Source organism: Manis javanica, chromosome 3, assembly GCF_040802235.1.
Source record: "Manis javanica isolate MJ-LG chromosome 3, MJ_LKY, whole genome shotgun sequence".
Taxonomy (NCBI): Eukaryota; Metazoa; Chordata; class Mammalia; order Pholidota; family Manidae; genus Manis; species Manis javanica.
Genome location: NC_133158.1, coordinates 114712920 through 114738097, shown reverse-complemented (window position 1 = coordinate 114738097; position 25178 = coordinate 114712920). Strand labels below are relative to the sequence as shown.

The 25178-nt window shown below is 40.6% G+C and overlaps 1 protein-coding gene across 6 annotated transcripts in view; it reads right to left on the bottom strand.

Moving 5' to 3' along the window:
- Positions 1-25178, bottom strand: part of ATP13A4 (ATPase 13A4) — a 122375-nt gene that overhangs the window by 73860 nt on the left and 23337 nt on the right. For 5 of the 6 annotated variants that reach the window (XM_073231901.1, XM_073231899.1, XM_073231896.1 and 2 more), the window contains exons 2-3: positions 13761-13934; positions 2204-2350 (exon numbers count right to left, since the gene is read on the bottom strand). In XM_073231901.1, coding sequence (XP_073088002.1) covers positions 2204-2350; positions 13761-13934 — 321 coding nt within the window. The remainder of the gene's footprint in view (positions 1-2203; positions 2351-13760; positions 13935-25178) is intronic. The other variant, XM_073231898.1, reaches the window with a different exon arrangement.

Here is a 25178-nt window from a genome sequence, read left to right as displayed (position 1 = left end):
ATTTGTATCTTTATTTCATCACTGAAGTTCATTTTGATTAAGTAACTTGCCCAAGATTATACCTAATAACAAGCTGGGCTGGAATGTGAACTCATAGCCATCTGACTCCAGAATCCAATCTCTCACAGGATATGATATTCAAGCTTATCTCAGAAGGTCTGAAAACCCCGTAATTTCCAGGATTCAAGTTGCATAAAGTGAGGGTTGCCTGCTTTATTAATTCCATAATATTAATTCCATAAATTTCTCTGGTTTAGAAAAATTTTAAAGGACAAACTGTGGTAGAATGTGGGGTCACTGCTCAACTAGGCAACCTAAATCAAGAGGCTGGGCAACCACAAACTGGACTGGGAAATTTATGAAACATCATGGGCAGGAAAGAGCAGATAAAGGCAGTAATAATGAAAACTAAAGAGGTTACTAATAAGTTTTACATCAGGTCAGGAAAAGGAAAATTCCATTAACTCCTAACAATTTCTAAGACCATTCCTCACAGAATGAGAAGGACTGCTTCATAGACTTTTTTAAGCATCTATAAGGTTCGCCTAGCAAGAAACACCTCTGCCCAAAGTTTCTCTGCTCTCATTATCACGTTCAGAATCTCTGGAAGCTGGTAAAAGGATGTTAAATATAATATTTTTAAAGACTGGAGTTTATTGCCCATTTCCTGGAACTTCAGACTTCCCTACTCTTCCTGGAACTGCCCATTTACAGGAAAGAGTAATTAGGAAATTAGGAATCTGTGTGAGGTAATTTTCATCTTTCTGCTCAGAACCAGGACATGCTCTCCAGGCTTCCTGCTCTTAACTTCTTAGAACATGTAAGAGTATCCTGTCTAACAGGTTAAGCACTAGAATTTCAGTTTGGGAAGCAATCCTACAAAGGTGGTCCTTAGAGTCTCCTCTTGGCATGCATTTGCAGACCTGACAAAGTTCATCACTGCAGTCTCCAAACTTCCCATAAATGGCCCTGGTTATCACTTTGGTACTGTCAGTATTGTTATTGCCATCAGTGTTGTCATGGCTGAGCAGGTGACATCTCCACCAACTGTAATGAAAGTTTCAGTCCTTATGAATTTAGCTTGTTACAGTTCACAAGTCACTTTGATATCCACCTTCTCATTTTAGATTCACAACAGCCTGAGAAACAGGCAAAGAAGGAGTTCTCTCATTTTATAGGTAAGAAACTCAAGGCTCACAGAGACAATAACTAACCAAATTTCATATCTTGGTAAATGAAGATATCAAGTCTGGGAGCCAGAACTTTCCATTTCAAGACCTCTGCCCCTTCCTCACATTTTATTTGTTTATTTGAGCATATCTTCATTTGTCTGTGTAATTATTAGTTTGTTAAAGATGTTGAAGCCAATAATACTCTGATGTCATGTCCATATGCTGATTTAAGATGCCTCCTTCTCCAGGTGAATGGCCACCTAACAGATTTGGCAATCTGTTAGTCAGAAGGGCTTGACCTCTGTTTTTGTTTGTTGCTGCAGCCAAGACATTGGGTAATAACAACCGACAATAGAGCAACTACTCAACAATTAACTTTTATTATTTTTAAAAATTGACCTTGAGCTCATTAAACAAATTTAAACAGCTGTCTACACCTACACAAATTTAAGAGAAAACTGTCTTATGAAATGTTTTTAATATTAATGTTAACTAGTTATAATCTAAGTAGAACTAATTTAATATGGAGAGGAGGGAGTAACCCAAGATGTCACATCTGAATGTCACAATTCAAAATAAGGTCATTTTGTGGGCATAAGCACTCTCTCTGTGATATCCTGGGTGACTGTCTTTACTGTGAGAGAAACCCTGTTACATGGATTATAACACAAGGCATGAAGCTATTAAGAGCTAATATGTACTGCATGTCTACTATATATATGGTAGCATATTGATCTTTGTATTCCTTAATTTATTGAATTTCATTAATTAATGTTAGAGGCAGGCATCATTATCCTCATTTAATACCTGAGAAAGCTGCAGCTTGGCACTTTAGGAACCGATCCAAGGTTGCACGTTTAGAAAGATGAAGCTGAGATTTGAACCGAGCTGTCTGGCTCCAAAGTTCATGCTCTTTTTCATGTCTTACACTCTCAGTTGAGGATTGGCACAGTGGAGGATCTGAATTTTAACCTTGTATTTGCAGGGGATTACATATCTCTAGCATCAGCAGCAGTGGTAAGTTTACTTACCTTTAGGTCTGGCTTTCTTATAGCTCTATTTATGATGTACCCCTCATCTGTAAGGAGAGGGTGGTCAGGAGTGAGACCAAACGCGCTGTCTAATGCTGACAGGTAGATCCACTTTACCTTTTTCCAACAGTAAGTTTGGAATTCATCCTGAGGAAATAAGACAACAAAACCCCGGTGAAGTTAAGAAAAGTCATCAGGCTAAAATTCAAACTGAAAAAACATCATTTCAAAGTAATTCTATAAGTTTTTGGAGCCAATAAGCACTGCAGACAGAATTATGTGTCTTCGCACACTGGTAGATATAGAGTCTTGAGGGGAAAAGCCTGCCATCATTTATTGAGGAATCAGGATGTGAATGTGAGGCCCTGGCACATCTAACAGCTTGAGTGTTGGGATGCAGATTTGCAGATAAGAGCTAGTTTTCCCTGTTACCCTCCAACCCATGGGGAGCTACAGCCAGATGCAAAATTTCACACAAAAAAAGCAAACAAGCAAGTATTCTAAAGGGTTTCATAAGTCTTTGAGGGTGAGGAAACCAGGTCACTTAAACCCATGTTTCCAGGCTTAGCTTCCATTGCACCTGCTTCAGCAGGACAGCTCCTGTAACGCCCTCTTGCCAGGTTAGCTCCACACGATTCTAACTGTCCCTCTCTTGTACTCCTAATCACTTTCTGCTTTGTATTCTCTTAGTTCTTCCAGACTATCTTGAAGATAGGGACCATGTTTAATTGTCCTTTTTATCCCTATCCATGTGGAGAACTGTGACCTGCTCAGTGAGAGCGATGAGTGGTTGGGAAATAGACTGAATGCATCCACTGCACATGCCTGAAGGTCATTGTCAAGATGCCAGCACAGGTAGAAATGAAGGTGGTGCCTTCAGGCATGACCCTAATTGAAGCTGCTGCCCTTCACAGTTCACTGATGACTTCATGACAGAACAAAACTAGAGGGCAGAGCACTGGATTGAGTAGCAGCTACTACAATGGGCCCTCCAGAGACTGATGTGATAATAACAGTGGTTATTATCTGAATAGGAAGATGATACACATCAAATGCACTAGGATGCCTGGTAAACCTCAGGAGCTAGGAAGGATGGCAAGGAGAGTCAAACAATTTGATGCCTGGGAATGCAGGCAAGAGCTAGGAACTGTCTCCACCACACCCACTTTTGCCACAAAGAGTGCCAAGCTGATGCTGCAAAAGGCCAACAGAAGACACAATAGTTGCTGTTCCTAAATCACTCGTATTGATTCCCTCAAGAGAACCTTCACCTCCATCTCTGTGCTTCTGCTGCTTCCTTAGCCTAGAACTGCATTCTTCTCTCCTGTCTTTAAATCTTCACATGACTAGATCCCACCATCCTTCAGAGTCCAGCTCAAAGTTCATATCCTGGGAACTCTCTAATTTCTATGGATGATATTTCTCTAAACCAACATAGTACTTAAGATTCTTACCACATTCTACCTCATTGCATTCCCCTTTGCCTAACCACCTTATCACTCCTCTTGGACTGTGGGTAGGGACCGTGTCTGATGTGTGTCTGTGCTGCAGCCAGGTCTCGCACAGATTCTGAGAGAGAGGGAGAGAGACAGTCAGAGAGGTCATGGGAGGAGGAAAACAATGCAAAGGTAGTGGAGAGTTGAGGGGGAGAAGGAAAAGAGAAGGAAGGAGAGGGGAAAGGTGGCAGGGGCAAAATAGTAGAAATTTGAAAGTTAATTAATTTTAAAAACTCACTGTTACCCTCCTTTTCTTAAAAGAAGACTCAATGAAATCAAATAAAATTTGTATGGAGTTACCTTCAGAGCCTAAAAATGACCAAAGATGGCTAAATTTCTAAGGACTGAGCCACTGAACTGATGGACATGCTCTGGGCATCATGGAATAGGCGATCAACTCCCTAGAATAACCTTGATAGAACACAGCGCTATACAGCTTTTCATTTGACCACTACAAAGAGGGCTTTGTTAGGAGGGGGATTTGTTTGAATTTCTAATAATGATAATAGTTAACATTTATGGAGCACTTTCTGTGTTCTAAGCACATAATACCACATACATATTATTTCATTTAATGCTCAAAAACCCTGTGAGGGTAGTTACTGTTTATTATCCTTCCCAATTTACAGGTGAAAAAACTAAAACTCAGTTGGCAACTATTAGAGCAGGGATTTGACCTCTTCTCCTTCCAGAGTTCCTTCTTACCCTCTTCTCTATTCTGCATTTTGTTTAAAAATACAATTTGATTAGACTGTCAGTTTTATATTCAGTCTGAACTGGGACTACCAAAGAACAAGTTTCAATGGAAAACTTGGTAAGAAAATACATAACTTGTAGATAAATGGGAACACAAATCCTAAAAGTGCCATCAAGACTAGGGACCTCTGGCCACCAAATGAGGGCAGTTAGGAAGACAACTACTCTTGATCCTCTTCAGTGAAGTGAAATGATATTAACTACTAATTTTCATATGAATACATAACAGTTTATAAAATCTGTGTCAGTTATCTTATGTTAGGCTCACAATTCTCCAAAGCCAATATTATCACCTCCATTTTACAGATGAGAAAATTCTCTGCCAGCAAGGCTCGGAATGGCTCAGGCCAGTCTGGTACAGGTAGCAAAGGACTCCTGAGACCTGAGGCCAGGCTTTCTACTCCAGATCTTGGCTCCTTCCTCTTTGTTGCAACAAGTTGTCCCATGTTGTTAGTGTTTGTGGCTCATGTGTGAGCATCACCTTGAATTCTGCAACGTGGAACAAATAGCATCCAGCTTCTCACAATCTTTGCTCTCTCGGCAGCACAGAATCTCATTCCTAATTGGGAGCTGTCTCCCTTTAGCAAACTGGCCTCTAGACTATAAAGCCTAAAAAGGAAAAGGTAAAGTGGACACTGAACTCCCAGCTCTCACAGGCCAGTGTGCCTTAGTTAGGTGGGTATGCAAGACTGAACCTCCCATCTCTGTGCCTCCATCTTGATTTCTAGCAGCATAAATAAATTCAAAGTGCTTGAATATATTTGCCTTTAAGCTCATTTCCTATCATCCTCTTTACACCCCAAGCCTTGTAACTCATAATTCTGTGTAATGAAAAGTAGAATTCTACAGGCTAAAGATAACACAGTGAGACAACCATTTTTCTTAGAGTAAGTTAGTAAGACTGACATTTCTCTTGTCTACTATTCTGTTAAAGATCCTGAAAAATCATTCATATTTTTAAAGAAATTTACCCAATTTTTAAGGGGAAAAAAAGGCAAAAAAGTGGAGGAAGTGTGTCAATGTGAAATGGTCACTCCAGGGAGCATCATAAACTTCTCTCAGTTTTTGGTTTGATGTTGTCCAATATGGAAAGAGCACAGGCTCCTACTTGAGTTCAAATATCAGCCTCAGTCTAGAAAATCATTGTGACTCTCTGTGACTAATTTCTTTATCCAGCAAGTGAGAATGATATGGATGTTTGGAGGATTAAATGTAACAATAGTTAATGTACTTGGTTCAAGGTCTGGCCCATAGCCAGATGCAATGAATGCTAGTTGCCCTATGGCTCTCTGCTTCCTTTTCTACAGTACATTGTTCCTGAGATCTTGTGATAAATAGGCACTTGTTTTCCCTTTGAGAAAACTTGAGAATCTCTGAGAGTCTCTATATTTATTTTTCCTTTCTGGGAAAGAAGCATCTTTACCTGGAAATGGCTACTTCCACTTCAGGCTGCTTTCCAAGTCTTTCAAGCAGTTAATGATGATCTGTAAGACTTAAATGCACCAGAGGAACTGCCACTTGAGGTAATTGCTTTGTAATGCAAATGATCCAAACTGTTTGCCTGGCAGATCTAGACTTTTAACACCTTGAGTCTCACTGAGCAGGCTTTACTTCCTCTTTATCAAGACAATTAACCAAATCAGTCCTTGAACTCTAAAAATGTAGGATCTAAAATAACTCAAGAGTGCATTTCAAAGAACCAAATGTACACAGAGGACCTATGTTTGTGTACAAAGAGGAGGAAACCTGGGCATTTTTATTTCCTGTGGTTTTGCACTTTCTGAACCTAGAAATGCCAGACAAACTTTTATCTTTGAATGAAATGAGTGACCTTGCTTGACTTCTTCCAACCTTTTGCTATATGCACCTATCTCTTGGAATTTAAAAGTACTGTAATGGCCAGGCCAATGCTATGACTTATCCTCTTAAGTAACCCATTGCACAGTTCCAAAGAGACATTAGGAAACCAGGACTTTTCACTTGGAGATGGATAGGTTGCAATGCTAAAAGGCTGACCTCCAGCTAAGGTGGAGGACTTAGAGGATTAAGGCAGAAAGTAGTAATAATGTACATTTCTCAGGCTCTTTCTGAAACACTGTTCTACTTTAACAGACCCACAGCTTTGGCAAAATTCTATTCTTTCTATGTTTACGTATCATTTTTTTTTTGTCTTTCTCTTTCTCACCCTGGGCCAGACCCATTGACACTCTTGACACTTTGACCCCAAAATTATTTAGCTGGAAAAAGTTGACACTGGCTAGAATGTAGGATTTAGTTATAAAATACACAGAGAAAGTTCTAAGCACTGGAGAAATCTCACGCTAGTCAATTTATCAGGACTTTAGGGACATGTTAACCAAAAAAAATAAAATGAGGTGGTGGGTAGGGGAGTAGCCAATGCAGGGAAGTTATATGACAAAGACTATATCTATGTTTGTGTGCAAAAAAGGAAATCCTGAACAATTCAGCATGTTTTTGGAGAGATTGGCTTTTTCATTTGTTTCAACAGTCATTTTCTGAAGGGAGAAGGACAAGGGGATTAGCTGGATCATTGTCTGAAATATCTGGAGGTGTGTAGTAAGAAGTAATAGATTTAAAGTTAAAACTGGTTTAAAATAATGTACAGTTATCAATGTCTATGGAATGCCTACGTGCCAGCCAGGCACAGTTTTCTTCTCAGCACTTTACACGTACCACTTCATTTAGTCTTCGTGACAATGAGGTAGGTCCTGCTGTAATCCTCACTTAACAGAAAAGAAAATGGAGGCAGAGAGGAAGTAAGTAACTTGCCCATTATGGACTGAATTCCCCAAAACTTGAATGCTGAAACTCTATCCTACAAAATGACTGCATTTGGAGATAGGGCCTATATGGAGGTAACTGGGGAAATAGGGCCTATAAGGAGGTACCCAAGGTTGAGTGAGGCTGTAAGGGTGAGGCCCTCATCTATAGAGAGCTCTCTCTGCCATGTAAGCATACACAGAGAAGGCAACTGGCTGTCTCCAAGCCAGGAAAAACGGTCTCACCAGAAATCAACTGTGCCAGCACCTCAATCTTGGACTTCCAGCTTCCAGGACTGTGAGAAATAAATTTCTGTTGTGTAAGGCACCCAGTTTGTGCTACTTTTATGGCATCCTGTGCTACTATATTGCCCAAGGTAGGTCAAAAGCACCATAAGGAACCAACCCCAGACAGTCAGTTGGCTCTAAACCATTTCCCAATTCTGTCTCTGTAAAGTCTGGTCACTGGACAGAGAGTAGCAAGATCTTCAGGGCCAACTGTAGTTCAACTCTCAACAGAAGTTTTTCTTTCACTGCTCATAGCTACAGGACCCTGAGCATTTCCTGTAACTTCTATGCCTCCATCTGTAAAATGGGGGAAAATTATCTCTACCAGGGAAAACCAAATGAGACAACACATATCCAAACACTTTGCAAACTGTAAATCACAATACAAATGGTCCTGTCTTATAAAGGATAATGGCTTCAAAACTATTTGTCTTAATAGAGAACCATTTCTGAAAGGCTAGCTCACAGGATCTCCAGGATTTCAGGCTGGATGTCTAAGAAAAACCAGGTTGGAATCAGAGATGGCAGAACGGGATTCAGAAGAATTACAGTGTACCGAAGAGACACATACTATTATAACTTCTCTTACGTTCTCGACCCTGACATTTCACTTTAGTGTCTTTGTAATAAAGTGCTGGTACAAACTATGAGACCATTTGTGACAGATTCAATTCAATTTTTTTTCACTGAACTTAATAAATACTGAGAACCTGCCATGGCCATGTGCTGGGTGCTGCAGGGGATGAAGTCAACCATCGTCACTGTCTTCAAAAAGCATGTAATCTAATAGAAGAAAACATTGTGAAGAGGAATATAGCACAGTGGGAAAGAACTCCAAGCTGAGAGGGTCCAAGGACGGGTTCGGGTTCCTTGTCCACACGGCTCCCCCTCCTTGAGCCACTCCCCATGGGCACCTCCCCACCAGCCACTGCCACCTTCTGACTCTTATCATCCTTTGGAGCTCAGGAAAGCCTTTCCTGGCTTTCTTGACTTGGTCAAATCTCTATTCTATAATCCTACCATAACCATGAGCTTCTCAAAAAAAAGCACTTCTCAAAAAATAACAGATATTTGTATTTATTTGTGTAGTCATCTAATGAACACCATGAGTTCAAGAACTCTGATATGATTAATGGTTATAATCTCTGCCCCCAGTTCATGAGCTACCACTGTAGTTGGCACACCACAAAATTTGTGCTCAGCAAATTTCTGAAGGGAGGAGGGGAAATGCTGGAGAAAGGGAGGGAAGGGAATCCTGGCTGACATTTAGTAGGTTTGCTAGGTTGCAAAGTCATCCTTCTGTATCCTTATCTGAAAAACAGAGATGATAATGCCCAGTTTCTAGAGTTGTTATGAGAATTAAATGAAATAATCAATGAGATGCTGTTTTATAAAATGTAAAGTAAATAGCTTATTAACACAAGATAGACTGCAAAAAACACTATAGCAGCCAGAGATGAAAATACAGAGCTAACAGAGAATGAAGGAAAGGTAATTCCCTCCAGAATTTGGGCAGAGAATGGATCAAAGACTCAATAAGAAGGTGGTATAGGGCTGAGGAATGAGTAGGTGTTAATAAGTAGACACAGAACACCTACTTCCCATATTTACTCTAAAGAGAATGTGTGTGTGTGCATGCGCATGTGAGCTGACTCCTCACCAGACTGCCACTCTGTAAGGACAGAGATTTCTATCTGTTTGTTCATAACTGCATTCCCAGTACCTATAACAATGTCTGGTACATGACTGGTACTCAGTAAATATTTTTTGAATTAATAAGTAAATGAATAAATATGTGGAGAGGATGGAGGGTATCAAAAGAGATTTTGTGAGTAAAAGCACAGACAAAACAGAAAATGATGTTGATGTGGGGAGCCTGGGCTTGGAGAGACCAGGCTGCTGTGGAAAAGGGAGGAGATGAATAAGGGATCCAGGAAACATGAACACAAATGTTGGTGGCTGACAAGTAGGTGTCCTGGTGGGTTCGTGGACTTCGGATGGCATTTGCATGGCTGATTTGCAGGATTTCTAAGTTTTCAAACTAATGCCCCTGGCACTGACATCTTCAAGTGAAATTGAAGGGGAAATGCTCTGCATTAAAACATCGAAATGGAATGCCCTGAGTCTGTCTAGTAACTGATCATCCCAGTACTCTCCTCTGCACCTACCGGGTCTTTGACAATGTGTAATATGCAATGACAATGAAGGAAAAAAATGCGTCTGTAATTATAATAAGGATGAAAACTGTGGAAATCAACAGGGGCCTCTGAATTCAAAACGCCAATGAATGTAAATCATGTTATTTGCATAGAAATGTGGCATCACTATAGATATTGGTTAAAATTCTGAGGTAGATGAATAATGAATAAAATGCCACTTCTAAAATTACAAAATAAAAGTGTAATTACTCTTATCTTTTGGAAGAATTTCACACTTAGAGGTGCTTAATAAGAGATGAGGAACTGGGTGCTAAAGACTTTCAGTCAGTACATCATGGCATTTTTTTTTATAATGTTAAAAAATGACTCCCTAATCAGTATCTGTGATAATGATCTATAATCTTACCAGTGTGAGACTGATGATAAATACCAAGTACTGATTTTTTTAATAACATGAAAAACAGATGCACAACACACTCCCAGGTAGAAGCCTTCAAGCCCTCAGAAATGGAAAGTTTTTACAGTCCAGCTATTGTAATACAACTCAAACAAAATCCTTTTTAAGGTGTCACTTTAATACAAATAACCTAGCAGCAAGCTTTTAAACTATTTGTGCCCAAAGCTTATTTTTATCTAAGGCTCAGATAGTAAGAGTGTTTGAGATCATTGAGTTCTTGTCTAATTACATAAAGACGAATTTAGAGCCTCATTTATTTGGAGAGTCTCTGGCATAGCAAATCCATTAAAAACGACACATGAGAGCAGGTAATTAAAAATTAAAGTTGAAATCAAGATGAAAAAAGCAAGATTGAAGCTGGTTTAGACTGCTCTGATTAGGTGTGAAATGGGAGAGGGGCTTAATAGACTTCAAAGACGCAAAGAGAGAGGCAGGATAATGGAACACAGCTCCCTGAGGCACTTCTTTGAATCTTCCCAGAATATGTCTAGTTGTAAAGCTGACCTCATGCAACTAGAGGTGGTGATCTGATTGACCATGGGTGAGTGTGGGTAAAACTGCACTATTTCCAGAATCTCTTGCCTGGCCTTAGTGCATCTCCATATCAGTAGGTGTTTCCAAGGGGTGGGGAGAGGTAGACATCTCCATATCAATAGGTAATTATAAGGGCAAGCAAGGGCCAGAGAGGTTGGATGGGGCCTTTACTGCTGCTGGGTCCAAAGAGATGAGGGAGAGCAGAAGTGGACTGCTTGTAAGAAATAAATGGGTTTCTCACACTTTATTTCTCCCTTTGACTGATTTCAGTTTCAAAGGTATTTTGCCCTGGGATTTTCCCCAAGAGTTACAGTGAGTGTTGGGGATTCCCAGTCACAGGACACATTCCCCATGTCTCCTGTCCTGGGAGGGAATGTAGGCTCCCTGGTTAGTCAGGGAAGGACACAGTCTGAATAAGCGGGGCCATGATACATGGTGCACTAGTCTACAGCAAGCTCTTTTGTACAGTAGGCTCATGGAGCTGCCTGAGCAGTAATACACACACGTGTGCACACACACACTCAAAATGGTCCTTGATAATGCATTTTACAGTTTGCAAAGGGGTTTTACATACACAGTCACTTCATCCTTATACCAGCCCAAAAAACAAGTACTTTTTATGGTCCATTTTACAAGGGAAGAAATGGACATTCTGGAAGGTTAGATACTAAACCTAAGGTGTAACACACCCAAGATGCTAGGACTAGAAGTTAAAACTTTTGACTCCAAATCCCAAAAGGTACTATTTCCCAGTTGGTTGACACTTCTGCATTCCTTTCACTCTTACTAGATCTTTCCTTCTTTTTTCTCCCTCTTCCTTTCCCTTTGACCTATTTCCCTCTCCATTTCTTTCCTTTTCCTCCTGTCCTTTGCCATTGCCTTGCTCATTTCCTCTTACTCTCATCTGTGCCTTGACTGCCAGCAGCCTCAGAGGACAGCTCAGCCAACCAGATGCTCTCTCAGGAGGGTCTGGTGACACTGGGAAGGCAGAAAGCTTTTCTGTTCCCAGGGTTGTTTCTGCTGCAGAAAAAGCATTCCTCTGGAGAACCAGTTGGGGGAAGTGGGAAATACCAGCAAAGTAGAGTACTTTTCCAAATCTTCCTTTCACACCAGAAAATAAGAATCTCATAGGTCTTTAAGTGCACACGGAGGCAACTGACCCCAAAGATGTGTGGTCTTCCATAGTTCTTATGTCCCCATTCTGAGTCCCCAAAACAATTCTCTCTTTACCCCTGTACTAACAAAACACTCAGGCTGTGTGGGAGGACCACTTCTAACACTGCTAAATCTGGAACATTCCCCTTGAGACTATACGTATATATTGGCTGAGCCATAAAACAAATGTCCAGGCCTCTATTCCTCTCCCAAGGGCCAAAGTGAGCTCATAAATAGTTATTTACAGTAGTATTTCCTAAAGTGTGGCCCCCTTCTCAGAAGCATTAGCATCATCTGAGAATTTGTTAAAAATGCAAATTCTTGGGCCCCTGTCCAAATCTAACACATTAGAAACTCTGGGGTTGGTGTCACAATTCTGTGCTGAGGAGCCCTCCAGATGATTCTGATGGTGGCTGAAGTTTGGGAACCTCTGGTCCACATGGTTCAGGGGAAGAGCTCTGCCTGCACTAGGAGCTAGGAGCCATGGACTTAGTTCTAGTCAGGCCCCTTAGTTCCCAGGATCAACAGGTAAACTGGGTCCCCTCTCCAGGCCACATTTCCTCACCTGTCAAATGAAAACGTCTTCCTTGGGGAGCACCAGGTACTCCTCTCATGCATATTCTATGAGCCTTTATGAAGTATATTTTAGGCAGCAATGAAGTATAACTCCCAGCCATGCATCACCAATATGACTTCATCTTTCTCCATAATAATCTTGCCTTCTTAAAGTCTTGAAGTTTATTCTCTAAGAATCTTGAGTTAACTTGGGAGGAAGTGCCTAAGCTATCACTTGTATCAAGATTTGCGTATCAGCTAAGCTAGGACATAGAACAGGTGGCTCTTGAAGGGCCAGGATCCAGAAATGAGGGGTGGGAGCTCACCCCAATGGATCGAGCCAACAAAGACAAATTCCATCCAATTTCCAGCTTCACTGAGGTCTAGCCCCAACTCTGTTAGATTGAAATGTGAAATGTTTTTTAGTCAGGAATAAGACTGGTCGCTATCCTCCCTTCTTGCTGCATTAAATATGTTTATCTAGAAAGATTGCTATACATAAAAAGAAGCTAACAGCCCAGCAGAGGTTGATTTATCAAGAATTTGGTTGTCATTATGGGTCATTTGGGCTGATTCATTACTAACAACACTCAGTAAAAGTCAGCCAGAAAAAGATTCTTCCATGAGATTGTACTTTGATCCCCATCAATAGAAATACCACTTCAGCCTGTCAGCCACCACTTATATATATAGAATCCGTACCAGGTGCAGGAACTAGGGATGTAGCAATTAATAAGTTAGAAATGGTCCCTTCCTTGTGGAGCTGACAGTTGGCAGGAACAATGCACATTGCCTAAGTGTGATGAGTGCTAGGGGGAAGCGTTATCAGAGCGTATTCAGAGAAATTCACCTAACACCAGTATCCTGTATTAGCATAGAGAGGCAGTGAGCTCAGGGAGAGATGGCTGCATTTCTCTGCCCTAGCATATCTGCAGGATTCCACACACTCCCTTCAATAACCATGGCTCTCTCAAAGGAGCAGAGGAAGAGAGCATCATCCTCAGAGTAGGGCTCCTGTCTCCTCCCCAACCCTCTTCCTCCAGAGCTGCTCCACAATAGGCATGGGGGCATCAGGATCAGTGAATTTTATAGCCTGTAGCCTGACTTAACTATTTCACATTGCGTATTATTTTTAGCAATTAACATGGTTCGTCCCTGCTCTAATATTCACAAAACTCACAATTCTAAAGGAATATCCCATGAAATAGGTCTTTGTCATACACAAATTATTGAATTCTTGGTCAATAAATGCAAGGCTTGGATGAAACCTGAGGCTATAGCTTCTTGCTGCCACCTGCCTTATGCGTGTCTCCCCACAGCCATAACAAGATGTTCAGGAGAAAGGGTCGACAGGTACCAAACCAGGTGCACACTTACTGTTGTCCTCAGTAACACGACATCTGCTTCTTGCAAGGAACACGGGATGCAGTTTGCCCACACATGCCAAGCAGGTCTCCAGTAAAACACCAGGGGGAGGATCCCAAGTGAGAAGATGGATCCAGCAAGGCAGAGGGCTTTCCGGTGCCCCTGAGTCCGGTAGCCAAATATCTCCTGGGGCAGAACCAAAATGACCCCATTATTGGTAAAGCACAATAAACAACAAATGAACAAATTGGGAATTTGGTGATAGAACTGGGGGCAGAGAGTGAAGAAGTTGAGGTGAGTAAGGAAGGGGAGGATGGCATGAGGGGTTCAGAGTGTGGAGAAAGGTCCCTGATGAAATGTGAGACGTGATCCTAGGCCTCCAAGAAGTTGCCATCTAACTAGTAAGTTTCATTTCTACAATTTGAGCAGCTGACTCCCCTGTGCCAGAGACTATGCTAGGTGATATGTCATCCTGCTTAAGCCTCTCAAGCATCCCCTGGGTAGGATAATGTTAGCCTCATATTGTCAGTGATGAGACTGAGCTGAGAAAGGCTGAATGGAATGACCTGTCCAAGGCCCACCAGCTAGGAAGTTCTGTGACTAAGGTTCAGAGCCATGCTTGTCAGCCACCAAGTCCTGAGCCTGATGCACAGCCTTTACAAACATGACCATCAGTGCTGTAACCAGAGCACTGGGTAAGAGCAGCAGCGTAGTGATTCCCTCTGCCAGGACCAGCAGCCTTGAGGCAGGAGGGACTAGAACCAGGCCTTGAGTTTGGAGTCAGGATTTGGTGAAAGGTCTGACCACAGAGGATGAACAACTAAATGCCAACATGCCTTTGGGAGTTTGGGTATAGCTATGCATTTCCATTCTCCTCTCTTGTTCAGTGACAAAAATAATTTTATGTCAAGCAAAAAGGTCATAGATACTATTTGGTTTGTTTCAACTCATGCTTATTAAGCCCCTGCTATGTGCCACAAGGGGATATGAGACACTGGAGGATACAAACATGAACAAGATAAGAGTCCTATTCCTAATGAATTTATAATCTGGACAAACCTCTTCCTTCCAAGTACCGCCTGGAACAGAATGGAAAGGCCCCTGAAGTTTATGGCCTCAGTCCCACAGGTATCTCTCACAAAGCCATAGGTGTACTTGATATTGGTTATAATGACTAAAACTGAGAGGAAATACAGTATTCCAGTTGAAAGCACATACTGTAGACCAAGCCACTTTGGGTTCAAAGCTCAGCTCTGACTCTTAGTGGGTGTGGCCCCAACAAAGTTGTTTAGCCTCTTTGTCCCTCAGTTTGTCAGACATAAAATGGGGGTGGAGATCATACCACTTTACAGGGGTTGCTGTGAAGCTGGAAGCAGTTAACACACATCAGCGCCACACAAGCAATTCCTACAGCTGCCACCACCACTACTACTGTTTTACCTTCTCCCAGAACAAAGACCTGAAATTCTACCCCTGGCTTTATTGGCATTTAGATATAAGAGTTCCTAGCGTCAATAGTTCTTCTGTTGTTAGAATTGTCTGTTAGGATAACAAGGGAGCTAGACCATCCAACTTAAAATCCACCAACTTCGCTATTTCACTTGGTAAAGATTCCACTATCAGGCAAATGTCTGTGATCCTTGGCTGAAAGCTGCTTTCATGTGTAATTTTTAGCTTCCTTTTCACTTATTAGCAGTGCATGCAGGGGCTGAATGGCTTCTTCACATATGGTCCATATTTGTCATGCCTTTGATAAATGTTCACATTAACTCAGAAATACAAGCTCTTGACTGGCTTTTCAAAGAATGTCTGTGCTGACATTAATATTCTTCTGTCCCAAATTCAAGATGTTCCTCTCCAGATACCAAGTCTGGAACGGTTCTGTTCCCCCATCATGCCTGAAGCAATACTTTGTTGATCCTGCATTGGCAGGATCCAATTCTAAATTCCATGCCTGTACTGAGTCCATCCCACCAACTTTTACCATGTGCTTTTTTTATATTCCTACACTTTGGAATAGATCAACTTCTACCTGTCAACTCAGCCATTCTGTCATCTTTAAAAAATATTGTATGTAAAAGCCTCCTTATATTGTTACTCAATTGAGCCCCAAACCCCTCTCCCATGCAATATACCTGAGTTATGCCAGTTCTATAAGCACAGATCTCCCAGTTACCATGCATTCTTTTATGGGCTTTCCAATCAGAACCCTCTGCAGTTTCCAAAAAGTTTTCATGTCCATTATCAAAACAAAGTACAGAGGAATTAGTATCTTCAATTTCCAGCTTTAAAAAACCTGAAGTTTATACAATAGGGAGGGGCTCAAGATGGCAGCATGAGTAGGGTGGCAGAAATCTCCTCCCAAAACCATATATATATTTGAAAATACAACTACTCCTAAAAGAGAGACCAGAAGATACAGTACAACAGCCCGGCTACATCTACATCTGCAAGAAGTCAGCATCTCACGAAAAGGGTAAGAAACAAAGCCGTGACCTGGCGGGACCCGAGCACTCCCCCCACCCCAGCTCACCAGTGGGAGGGAAAAAATCAGAGTGGGGAGGGAGCGGAAGCACAGGACTGCTAAATAACCAGCCCTAGTAACCTGCACTGGGAGCACAGACACACATCACATGGTGTACTGGATATTAGAGAAATGGAAAAGTAAAATCCGAGATGGAGATTGCGAGCAGGTCCCCACAGCCGGCTCTCCTAGGACAAAAGAAAAGTGGGTGCTTTTTGAAATTCTTAAAGGGACAAGGGTTTATCATCTGGACAAATCCCAGCACACTCAGCCCAGCAGTCTGGGAATCTTAAGGAACTTCAGGTGCCCTAAACCCCTGGGGGGTAACCCAGCCCTGAAACCCCTCACAGTGATAAGCAATCTGCCATTCATTCCCCACAGCTGGTGCTGCAAGCAAACCGGTTGACTCGCCACAGCTGCAGAGCAGCCAGAGAACGGTCCTACCCACAGCAACCACACAGAGTCTCCTCCCAGCACACAGCTAACCAGGACAGACCCAGAGGCTGCTGCTGGTGTGCAACTGCTCAGTACAGACAGAGGAAACCAGAGCAAGGTCCAGAAGGCATGAAGGGCACCATTCTCGCAGGAGAACACACCCGGCGCATCTGTGACTCCCACAGGGCTCTAGGCTATCCCAAGAGCTTCCCCACCCATGGAAGCTCAGGAGATTATCCCAGAGACTGCTCCTGGTGTGCAGGTAAATGGCACAGGCAGCAGAGAAGGGCAAGGTGACCAGCAAGCAGGAAGGGACTTTGTTCTCTCAACTGACACATGTGCCACCTACCTATGACCACCTCTATGGCCATGAAAAGGCAGAAAAATCTGGTACAGTCAAGAATCATTCAGACAACCCCAGAGAGAGGGCCTGATGAGATAGATATAACCAATCTTTCTGAAAAAGAATTCAAAATAAAGTTCATAACCATGCTAATGGACCTGCAGAGAAATAAGCAAGAAGTCCAGATGAATAAGGGATGAAGTCCAGAGGGAGATAACAGAAATGAAACAATCGATAGAAGGTCTTAAGAACAGACTGGATGAGGTGCAAGAGACTGCTAATGAAATAGAAATCAGAGAACAGGAATACAGAGAAGCTGAGGCAGAGAGAGATAAAAGGATCTCTAGGAATGAAAGAATATTAAGAGAACTGTGTGACCAATCCAAATGGAAAAATATTCACATTATAGGGGTATCAGAAAAAGAAGAGAGAGAAAAAGGGATAGAAAGTGTCTTTGAAGAAATAATTGCTGAAAACTTCCCCAAGCTGGGGAAGGAAATAGTCTGTCAGACCATGGAAGCCCACAGATCTCCCAACACAAGGGACCCAAGGAAGACAACACCAAGGCATATAATAATTAAAATGGCAAAAGATCAAAGACAAGGACAGAGTATTAAAGGCAGCCAGAGAGAGAAAAAAGATCACCTACAAAGGAAAACCCATCAGGCTATCATCAGACTTCTCAACAGAAACCTTACAGGCCAGAAGAGAATGGTATGATATATTTAATGCAATGAAACAGAAGGGCCTTGAACCAAGAATACTGTATCCAGCATGATTATCATTTAAATTTGAAGGAGGGATTAAACAATTCCCAGACAAGCAAAAGTTGAGGGAATTTGCCTCCCACAAAACACCTCTGCAGGATATTTTAAAGGGACTGCTCTAAATGGAAGTACTCCTAAAGCTAAATAGATGTTACCAGAGAAAATAAAATCACAGCAAAGAAAGCAGACCAACCAAATACTAACTAAAGGCAAAAAATGAAATCAACTATCCACAAAAGCAGTCAAAGGAAACACAAAAGAGTACAGAATAAAACACCTAACATATAAAGAATGGAGGAGGAAGAATAAGAAGGGAGAGAAATAAAGAATCATCAGACTGTGTTTATAATAGCTTAATAGTGAGTTAAGTTAGACAGTTAGACAGTAAAGAAGCTACCCTTGAACCTTCGGTACCCATGAATCCAAAGCCTGCAGTGGCAATAAGTACCTGTCTTTCGATAATCACCCTAAATGTAAATGGACAGAATGCACCAATCAAAAGACACAGAGTAATAGAATGGATAAAAAAGCAAGACCCATCTATATGCTGCTTACAAGGGACTCACTTCAAACCCAAAGACATGCACAGACTAAAATTGAAGGGATGGATAAAGATATTTCATGCAAACAATAGGGAGAAAAAAGCAGGTGTTGCAGTACTTGTATCAGACAAAATAGGCTTCAAAACAAAGAAAGTAACAAGAGATAAAGAAGGACATTACATAATGATAAAGGGGACAGTCCAACAAGATGATATAAGCATTATAAATATATATGCACCCAACAGAGGAGCAGTGACATATGTAAAACAAATACTAACAGAATTAAAGGAGGAAATAGAATGCAATGCATTCATTTTAGGAGATTTCAACACACCACTCACTTCAAAGGAGAGATCAACCACACAGAAAATAAGTAAGGACACAGAGGCACTGAACAACACACTAGAAAAAAATGGACCTAACAGACATCTACAAAACTCTACACCCAAAAGCAGCAGGATACACATTCTTCTCAAGTGCACATGGAATATTTCCATAATAGACCAAATACTAGGCCACAAAAAGAGCCGCAGTAAATTCAAAAAGACTGAAATTGTACCAACTAGTTTCTCAGATCACAAAGGTATAAAACTAGAAATAAATTGTGCAAAGAAAACAAAAAGGCTCACAAACTCATGGAGGCTTAACAACATCCCCCTAAATAATCAATGGATCAATGACCAAATTAAAACAGAGATCAAGCAATATATGGAGACAAATGACAGCAACAGCACAAAGCCCCAACTTCTGTGGGATGCAGCAAAGGCAGTTCTAAGAGGAAAGTATATACCAATCCAGGCCTATTTAAAGAAGGAAGAACAATCCCAAATGAATAGTCTAAAGTCACAATTATTGAAATTGGAAAGAGAAGAACAAATGAGGCCCAAAGTCAGCAGAAGGAGGGACATAATAAAGATCACAAAAGAAATAAATAAAATTGAGAAGAATAAAACAATAGAAAAAATCAATGAAACCAAGAGCTGGTTCTCTGAGAAAATAAACAAAATAGATAAACCCCTGGCCAGATTTATTAAGAGAAAAAGAGAATCTACACACATAAACAGAATCAGAAATGAGAAAGGAAAAATCATGACGGACCCCATAGAAATACAAAGAATTATTAGAGAATACTATGAAAATCTACATCCTAACAAACTGGATAACCTAGAAGAAATGGATAACTTCCTAGAAATATACAACCTTCCAAGACTGACCAAGGAAGAAACAGAAAATCTAAACAGACCAACTATGATCAATGAAATTGAATCGGTAATCAAAAAACTATCCAAGAACAAAACCCCTGGGCCAGATGGATTCATTGCTTAATTTTATCAGACATATAGAGAAGACATAATACCAATTCTCCATAAAAAAAGAAAATTACAGACCAATATCTCTGATGAAGACAGATGTAAAAATACTCAACAAAATATTAGCAAACCGAATTCAAAAATACATTAAGAGGATCATACACCATGATCAATGGGATTCATCTCAGAGATGCAAGGATGTTACAACATTCGAAAATTTATCAACATCATCCACTACGTCAACAAAAAGGATAGAGACCACATGATCATCTCCATAGATGCTGAAAATCATTCAACAAAAGTCAACATCCATTCATGATAAAAACTCTCAACAAAATGGGTATAGAGGGCAAGTACCTCAACATAATAAAGGCCATATATGACAAACCTGCAGCCAACATCATACTTAACAGCAAGAATCTGAAAGCTTTTCACCTAAGATCGGGAACTAGACAGGGATGCCCACTGTTATTCAACATAGTATTGGAGGTCCTAGCCATGGCAGTCAGACAAAACAAAGAAATACAAGGAATTCAGATTGGTAAAGAAGAAGTCAAACTGTCACTATTTGCAGATGACATGATATTGTATAAAAAACCCTAAAGACTCCACTCTAAAATGACTAGAACTAATATCTGAATTCAGCAAAGTTGCAGGATACAAAATTAATACACAGAAATGTGTTGCTTTCCTATACACTAATGATGAGCTAGCAGAAAAACAAATCAGGAAAAAAATTCCATTCACAATTGCATCAAAAAGAATAAAATACCTAGGAATAAACCTAACCAAGGAAGTGAAAGACCTATACCCTGAAAACTACATGACACTCTTAAGAGAAATTAAAGAGGACACTAACAAATGGAAACTCATCCCATGTTCATTCTTAGGTAGGAGGAATTAATATTGTCAAAATGGCCATACTGCCTAAAGCGATCTACAGATTCAATGCAATCCTATCAAAATACCAACAGCATTCTTCAACAAACTGGAACAAATAGTTCTAAAATTCATATGGAACCATAAAAGACCCCAAATAGTCAAAGCAATTCTGAGAAGGAAGAACAAAGCTGGGGGGATTATGCTTCCCAACTTCAAGCTCTACTACAAAGCCACAGTAATCAAGACAATTTGGTACTGGCACAAGAACAGAACCACAGACCAGTGGAACAGAATAGAAAGTCCAGATATTAACCCAAACGTATATGGTCAATTAATATACAATAAAGGAGCCATGGATATACAATGGGGAAATGACAGCCTCTTCAACAGCTGGTGTTGGCAAAAACTGGACAGCTACATGTAAGAGAATGAAACTATATCATTGTCTAATCCCATACACAAAAGTAAATTCGAAAAGGATCAAAGACCTGAATATAAGTCATGAAACCATGAAGCTCTCCAAAAAAAATCGTAAGCCAAAATCTCTTGGACATAAACATGAGGAACTTCTTCATGAACATATCTCCCCAGGAAAGGGAAACAAAAGCAAAAATGAACAAGTGGGACTACATCAAGCTGAAAAGCTTCTGTTCAGCAAAGGACACCATCAATAGAACAAAAAGGTACCCTACAGTATGGAAGAATGGGAGAATATATTCGTAAATGACAGATCCGATAAAGGCTTGACATCCCAAATATATTAAGAGTTCATGCACCTCAACAAATAAAAAGCAAATAATCCAATTAAAAAATGGGCAGAGGAGCTGAACAGACAGGTCTCCAAAGAAGAAATTCAGATGGCCAACAGACATATGAAAAGATGTTCCAGATTGCTAATCATCATAGAAATGCAAATTAAAACCACAATGAGATATCACCTCACACCAGTAAGGATGGCCACAATTCAATAGACAAACAACAACAAATGTTGGCGAGAATGTGGAGAAAGGGGAACCCTCCTACACTGCTGGTGGGAATGTAAACTAGTTTAACCATTGTAGAGAGCAGTATGGAGGTTCCTCAAAAAACTTAAAATAGAAATACCATTTGACCCAGGAATTCCACTCCTAGGAATTTACCCTAAGAATGCGGCAGCCCAGTTTGAAAAAGACATATGCACCCCTCTGTTTATAGCAGCACTATTTACAATAGCCAAGAAATGGAAGCAACCTAAGTGTCCATCAGTAGATGAATGGATAAAGAAGATGTGGTACATATACACAAGGGAATATTATTTAGCCATAAGAAGAAAACAAATCCTACCATTTGCAACAACATGGATGGAGCTAGAGGGTGCTCAGTAAAATAAGCCAGGTGGAAAAAGATGAGTATCAAATGATTTCACTCATGTGTGGAGTATAAGAACAAAGAAAAAAAACTGAAAGAACAAAACAGCAGCAGACTCACAGAACCCAAGAATGGACTAACAGTTACCAAAGGGAAAGGGACTGGGGAGGTTGGGTGGGAAGGGAGGGATAAGGGGGAAAAAAGGGGCATTACATAATGTAGGGCACACATAATGTAGGGTGGGTGCACGGGGCTGTACAACAGAGAGAAGACAAGCAGTGATTCTATAGCATCTTACTACGCTGATGGACAGTGACTGTAACGGGGTATGTGGTGGGGACTTGATGATGAGGGGAGTCTTGTAAACATAATGTTGCTCATGTAATTGTAGGTTAATTATACCAAAATAAAAAAAATTAAAAATTAAAAAAAACCCTGAAGTTTAAAGTTATTATATGTAATAGTTATTATTGACAATTAATTATTATTGGTAACAGTGATAGCAGGGAACATTTATTGAGCACTTAAGAGCCCTTCACCAAGTACTCTACACATACTTTTTCATTAAATTGAAAAAGATTTAAGGATGTTCTTAAGGCATAAACTCATCAGTAACTCAAAACTGGGCCTCCAGTCTAGACCTCTGCAGCACATGGAAGATACTGTGAACTGGCCATTTTTACTCTAAGTCTCTTCCTCATCCTCTCTTGAATTTCAGTTCAATTTAACAAATGTGTTTTAAGTGGCCTCCAAAGAACAGGCATGTGCTAGACACAGAGATGAATGAGACAATGTCTCTAGGCTCAAGGAACTCATTAATTTAATAGGAAAAGAGATTAACAGGTAAGATTAAACAAGGTTAGAGCAATGAAAATGTTACAGAAAGGGGTGGCTATATAAATTGTCATCTGAATGGAGTGCTATTAATAATAACACTGGAACTGCTAGAGTAGACCAGAAGATCCCAGGCAAACCAGGTGAATACTGCCTAATTTTGCCAGAGTGTTACTCTAAAAGCTTGCCTGCTTTCAATCCTGCAGACACAGCAATAGCAGTTAGTAGCTCATGACCCATAATCCATTGCAAATTTTCAGTAGAAAGGCTGGAATAATGTGGACAAGGAACACTCAATTATTCTTGTTGAAATAAATTGAATTGTACTGACTTGAAGTGAATTGCATTGGGGTGACTATTAATAGACACTGGGTTTAAAACTGCAAAAAAATTATCACAGTGCTGTATATTATCACCCTGTAGCAATGTACTACCCACATTATGGAGTGCCTTCCATGTCCCTGAAATGCTTGCAGAGACTATCCCTGCTACCCTGCACTCCAACCTCACTCTTACCTCCCACAAAAAGGAATTGATCAGCTAAAAAAAAATATTGGGAAAATGTCAAAAGATATTACACTCACAGCAGACTATGTGCATTATGGAATAGCACACTGTCCCTTTCTTTATGCCCCTCCTACCTACAGATTCCTCTTATCTCTCTGTCCCTGGGGATCTAGGTCCTTTACATCCCTAAAGGCATAAACTTTGCCTTTCCCCCTGCAGAGCCCCTATACTCTAGAAAAACTATGCTCCCCAAAGCAATGATTTTAACTACCTCAGGCAACAAAACCACTTAGGAATCTGTAGAACTCTCCCCAGAAAAATATAGAGATGCATACACATAAACCTCTCCATAGAAATGCAGGGGGTCCCCAGAGTCTAGATAGAACAATGCCCTAGAAGATTCATAAGGCTGAATCAAGGCTCATCTTTCAGAGTTTGCATTCTGTACTTTAACTTGGGGCTGACACTAGGTAAGCACTTAGTGAATGTGGACCAGTAAAGACATGGTTCATGGAAGTGTAGGCGGGAGTACGAGGGAAACAACAGTGGCTGACTTCAAGAAGTTTACAGGACAATGTCATCAGCTGGGGACTCACCAAGGCTTTTAGCCTTCTAGTCCCAGAGACTGCCAGCAGAACACTTCTTGTACGGAAGATTCCAGTTAATCAGGTCTCAGAGATGGAGTGACATGAGGGAGTGAAAATGAGGGAGTCACGCCGGCCAGATAAATATATGAGTAGGTAGCTCCAGTCATGATTATCCTGCCAATGGAGCCATATGCAAGCATGGTGTTTAAAATAGGCTCTGGACTCTTCTCTATCTCCCACCCTGACTGAATGCCTTCTTTAAACATATTAATTCATTTCATGAAATCAAGTCAAATCCTACTGGCCTGGGAGCCACTTATTCTCTTTAAGACAATTAAAAAAATTTTTTACTTGCTTCATTAAATATTTGCAAGTTTAAGTAATTCATTTTTTTTGTTATCATTTATCTACAGTTACAGAAAGAACATTATGTTTACTAGGTTCCCCCTTCACCAAATCCCCCCCACATACCCGTTCACAGTCACCGTCTACCTGCGTAGTAAGATGCTGTAAAATCACTACTTGTCTTCTCTGTGTTGTGCAGCCCTCCCTGAGTAATTCATTTTTTAAAAGTTTACGTCCCTGAAGATCTCTCTTCCCTTACTTCCAAATTTGGGGCATGAAGAGCATGTTTCACTGTAATGTCTATGCACTACAACAAATTATGTTAAATGAGTGCAATTTCCCTCAGTGCCTATCCCAACCCCAAACCCTATTCACACTTCTCCCTCAGTAGTTTCTTGTTTGCCACTCTTTCATGCTATAGGATGATTTCCTAAGTGTCTTCTAAGTTAATTTGACTTCAAGATGCAGGTGAGAAATTCTCAATCTGTATGAATTAATCCAGAAATCTTAAACTGGAGATGCAAAAAGAATGGTTATCAGCAGTTTCTTGTTGGCCGGGTAAGTATCCTTAAAACTTTACATTGGTCTCTCAATATTTTTACTTTTGCATAAAAATTTCAGTTTCCACCTTTTGTTTAAAATAGGGTGGAACTTGTGACAACACTGTACCCACATTCTTGCATCGTTAAGAATCAGCTAGAGGGCACCAAGAAACATGTACAGTGTAACCCAGGAATTTACTCCAGTGCCATCCAGTGAGAGGAAGGATGACATACTGTGGTATGTTCACACAATGGGGTCTGACACTGCAGGTAAGCCAACTCCAGCAAAACTGGCAATATGGATGACTCTTGGGAGGGCAATGGTAAGTGAAAAAACTAAACTTTAAAATAACATATTTTAGGATATACTTACATGAAAGAGAACTACATAGAAAGGAATGTGAGGGAATAAATACATGATACAGGACAATGGCTACTTCTACTGGGGGAGGCAGAAAAATGAGG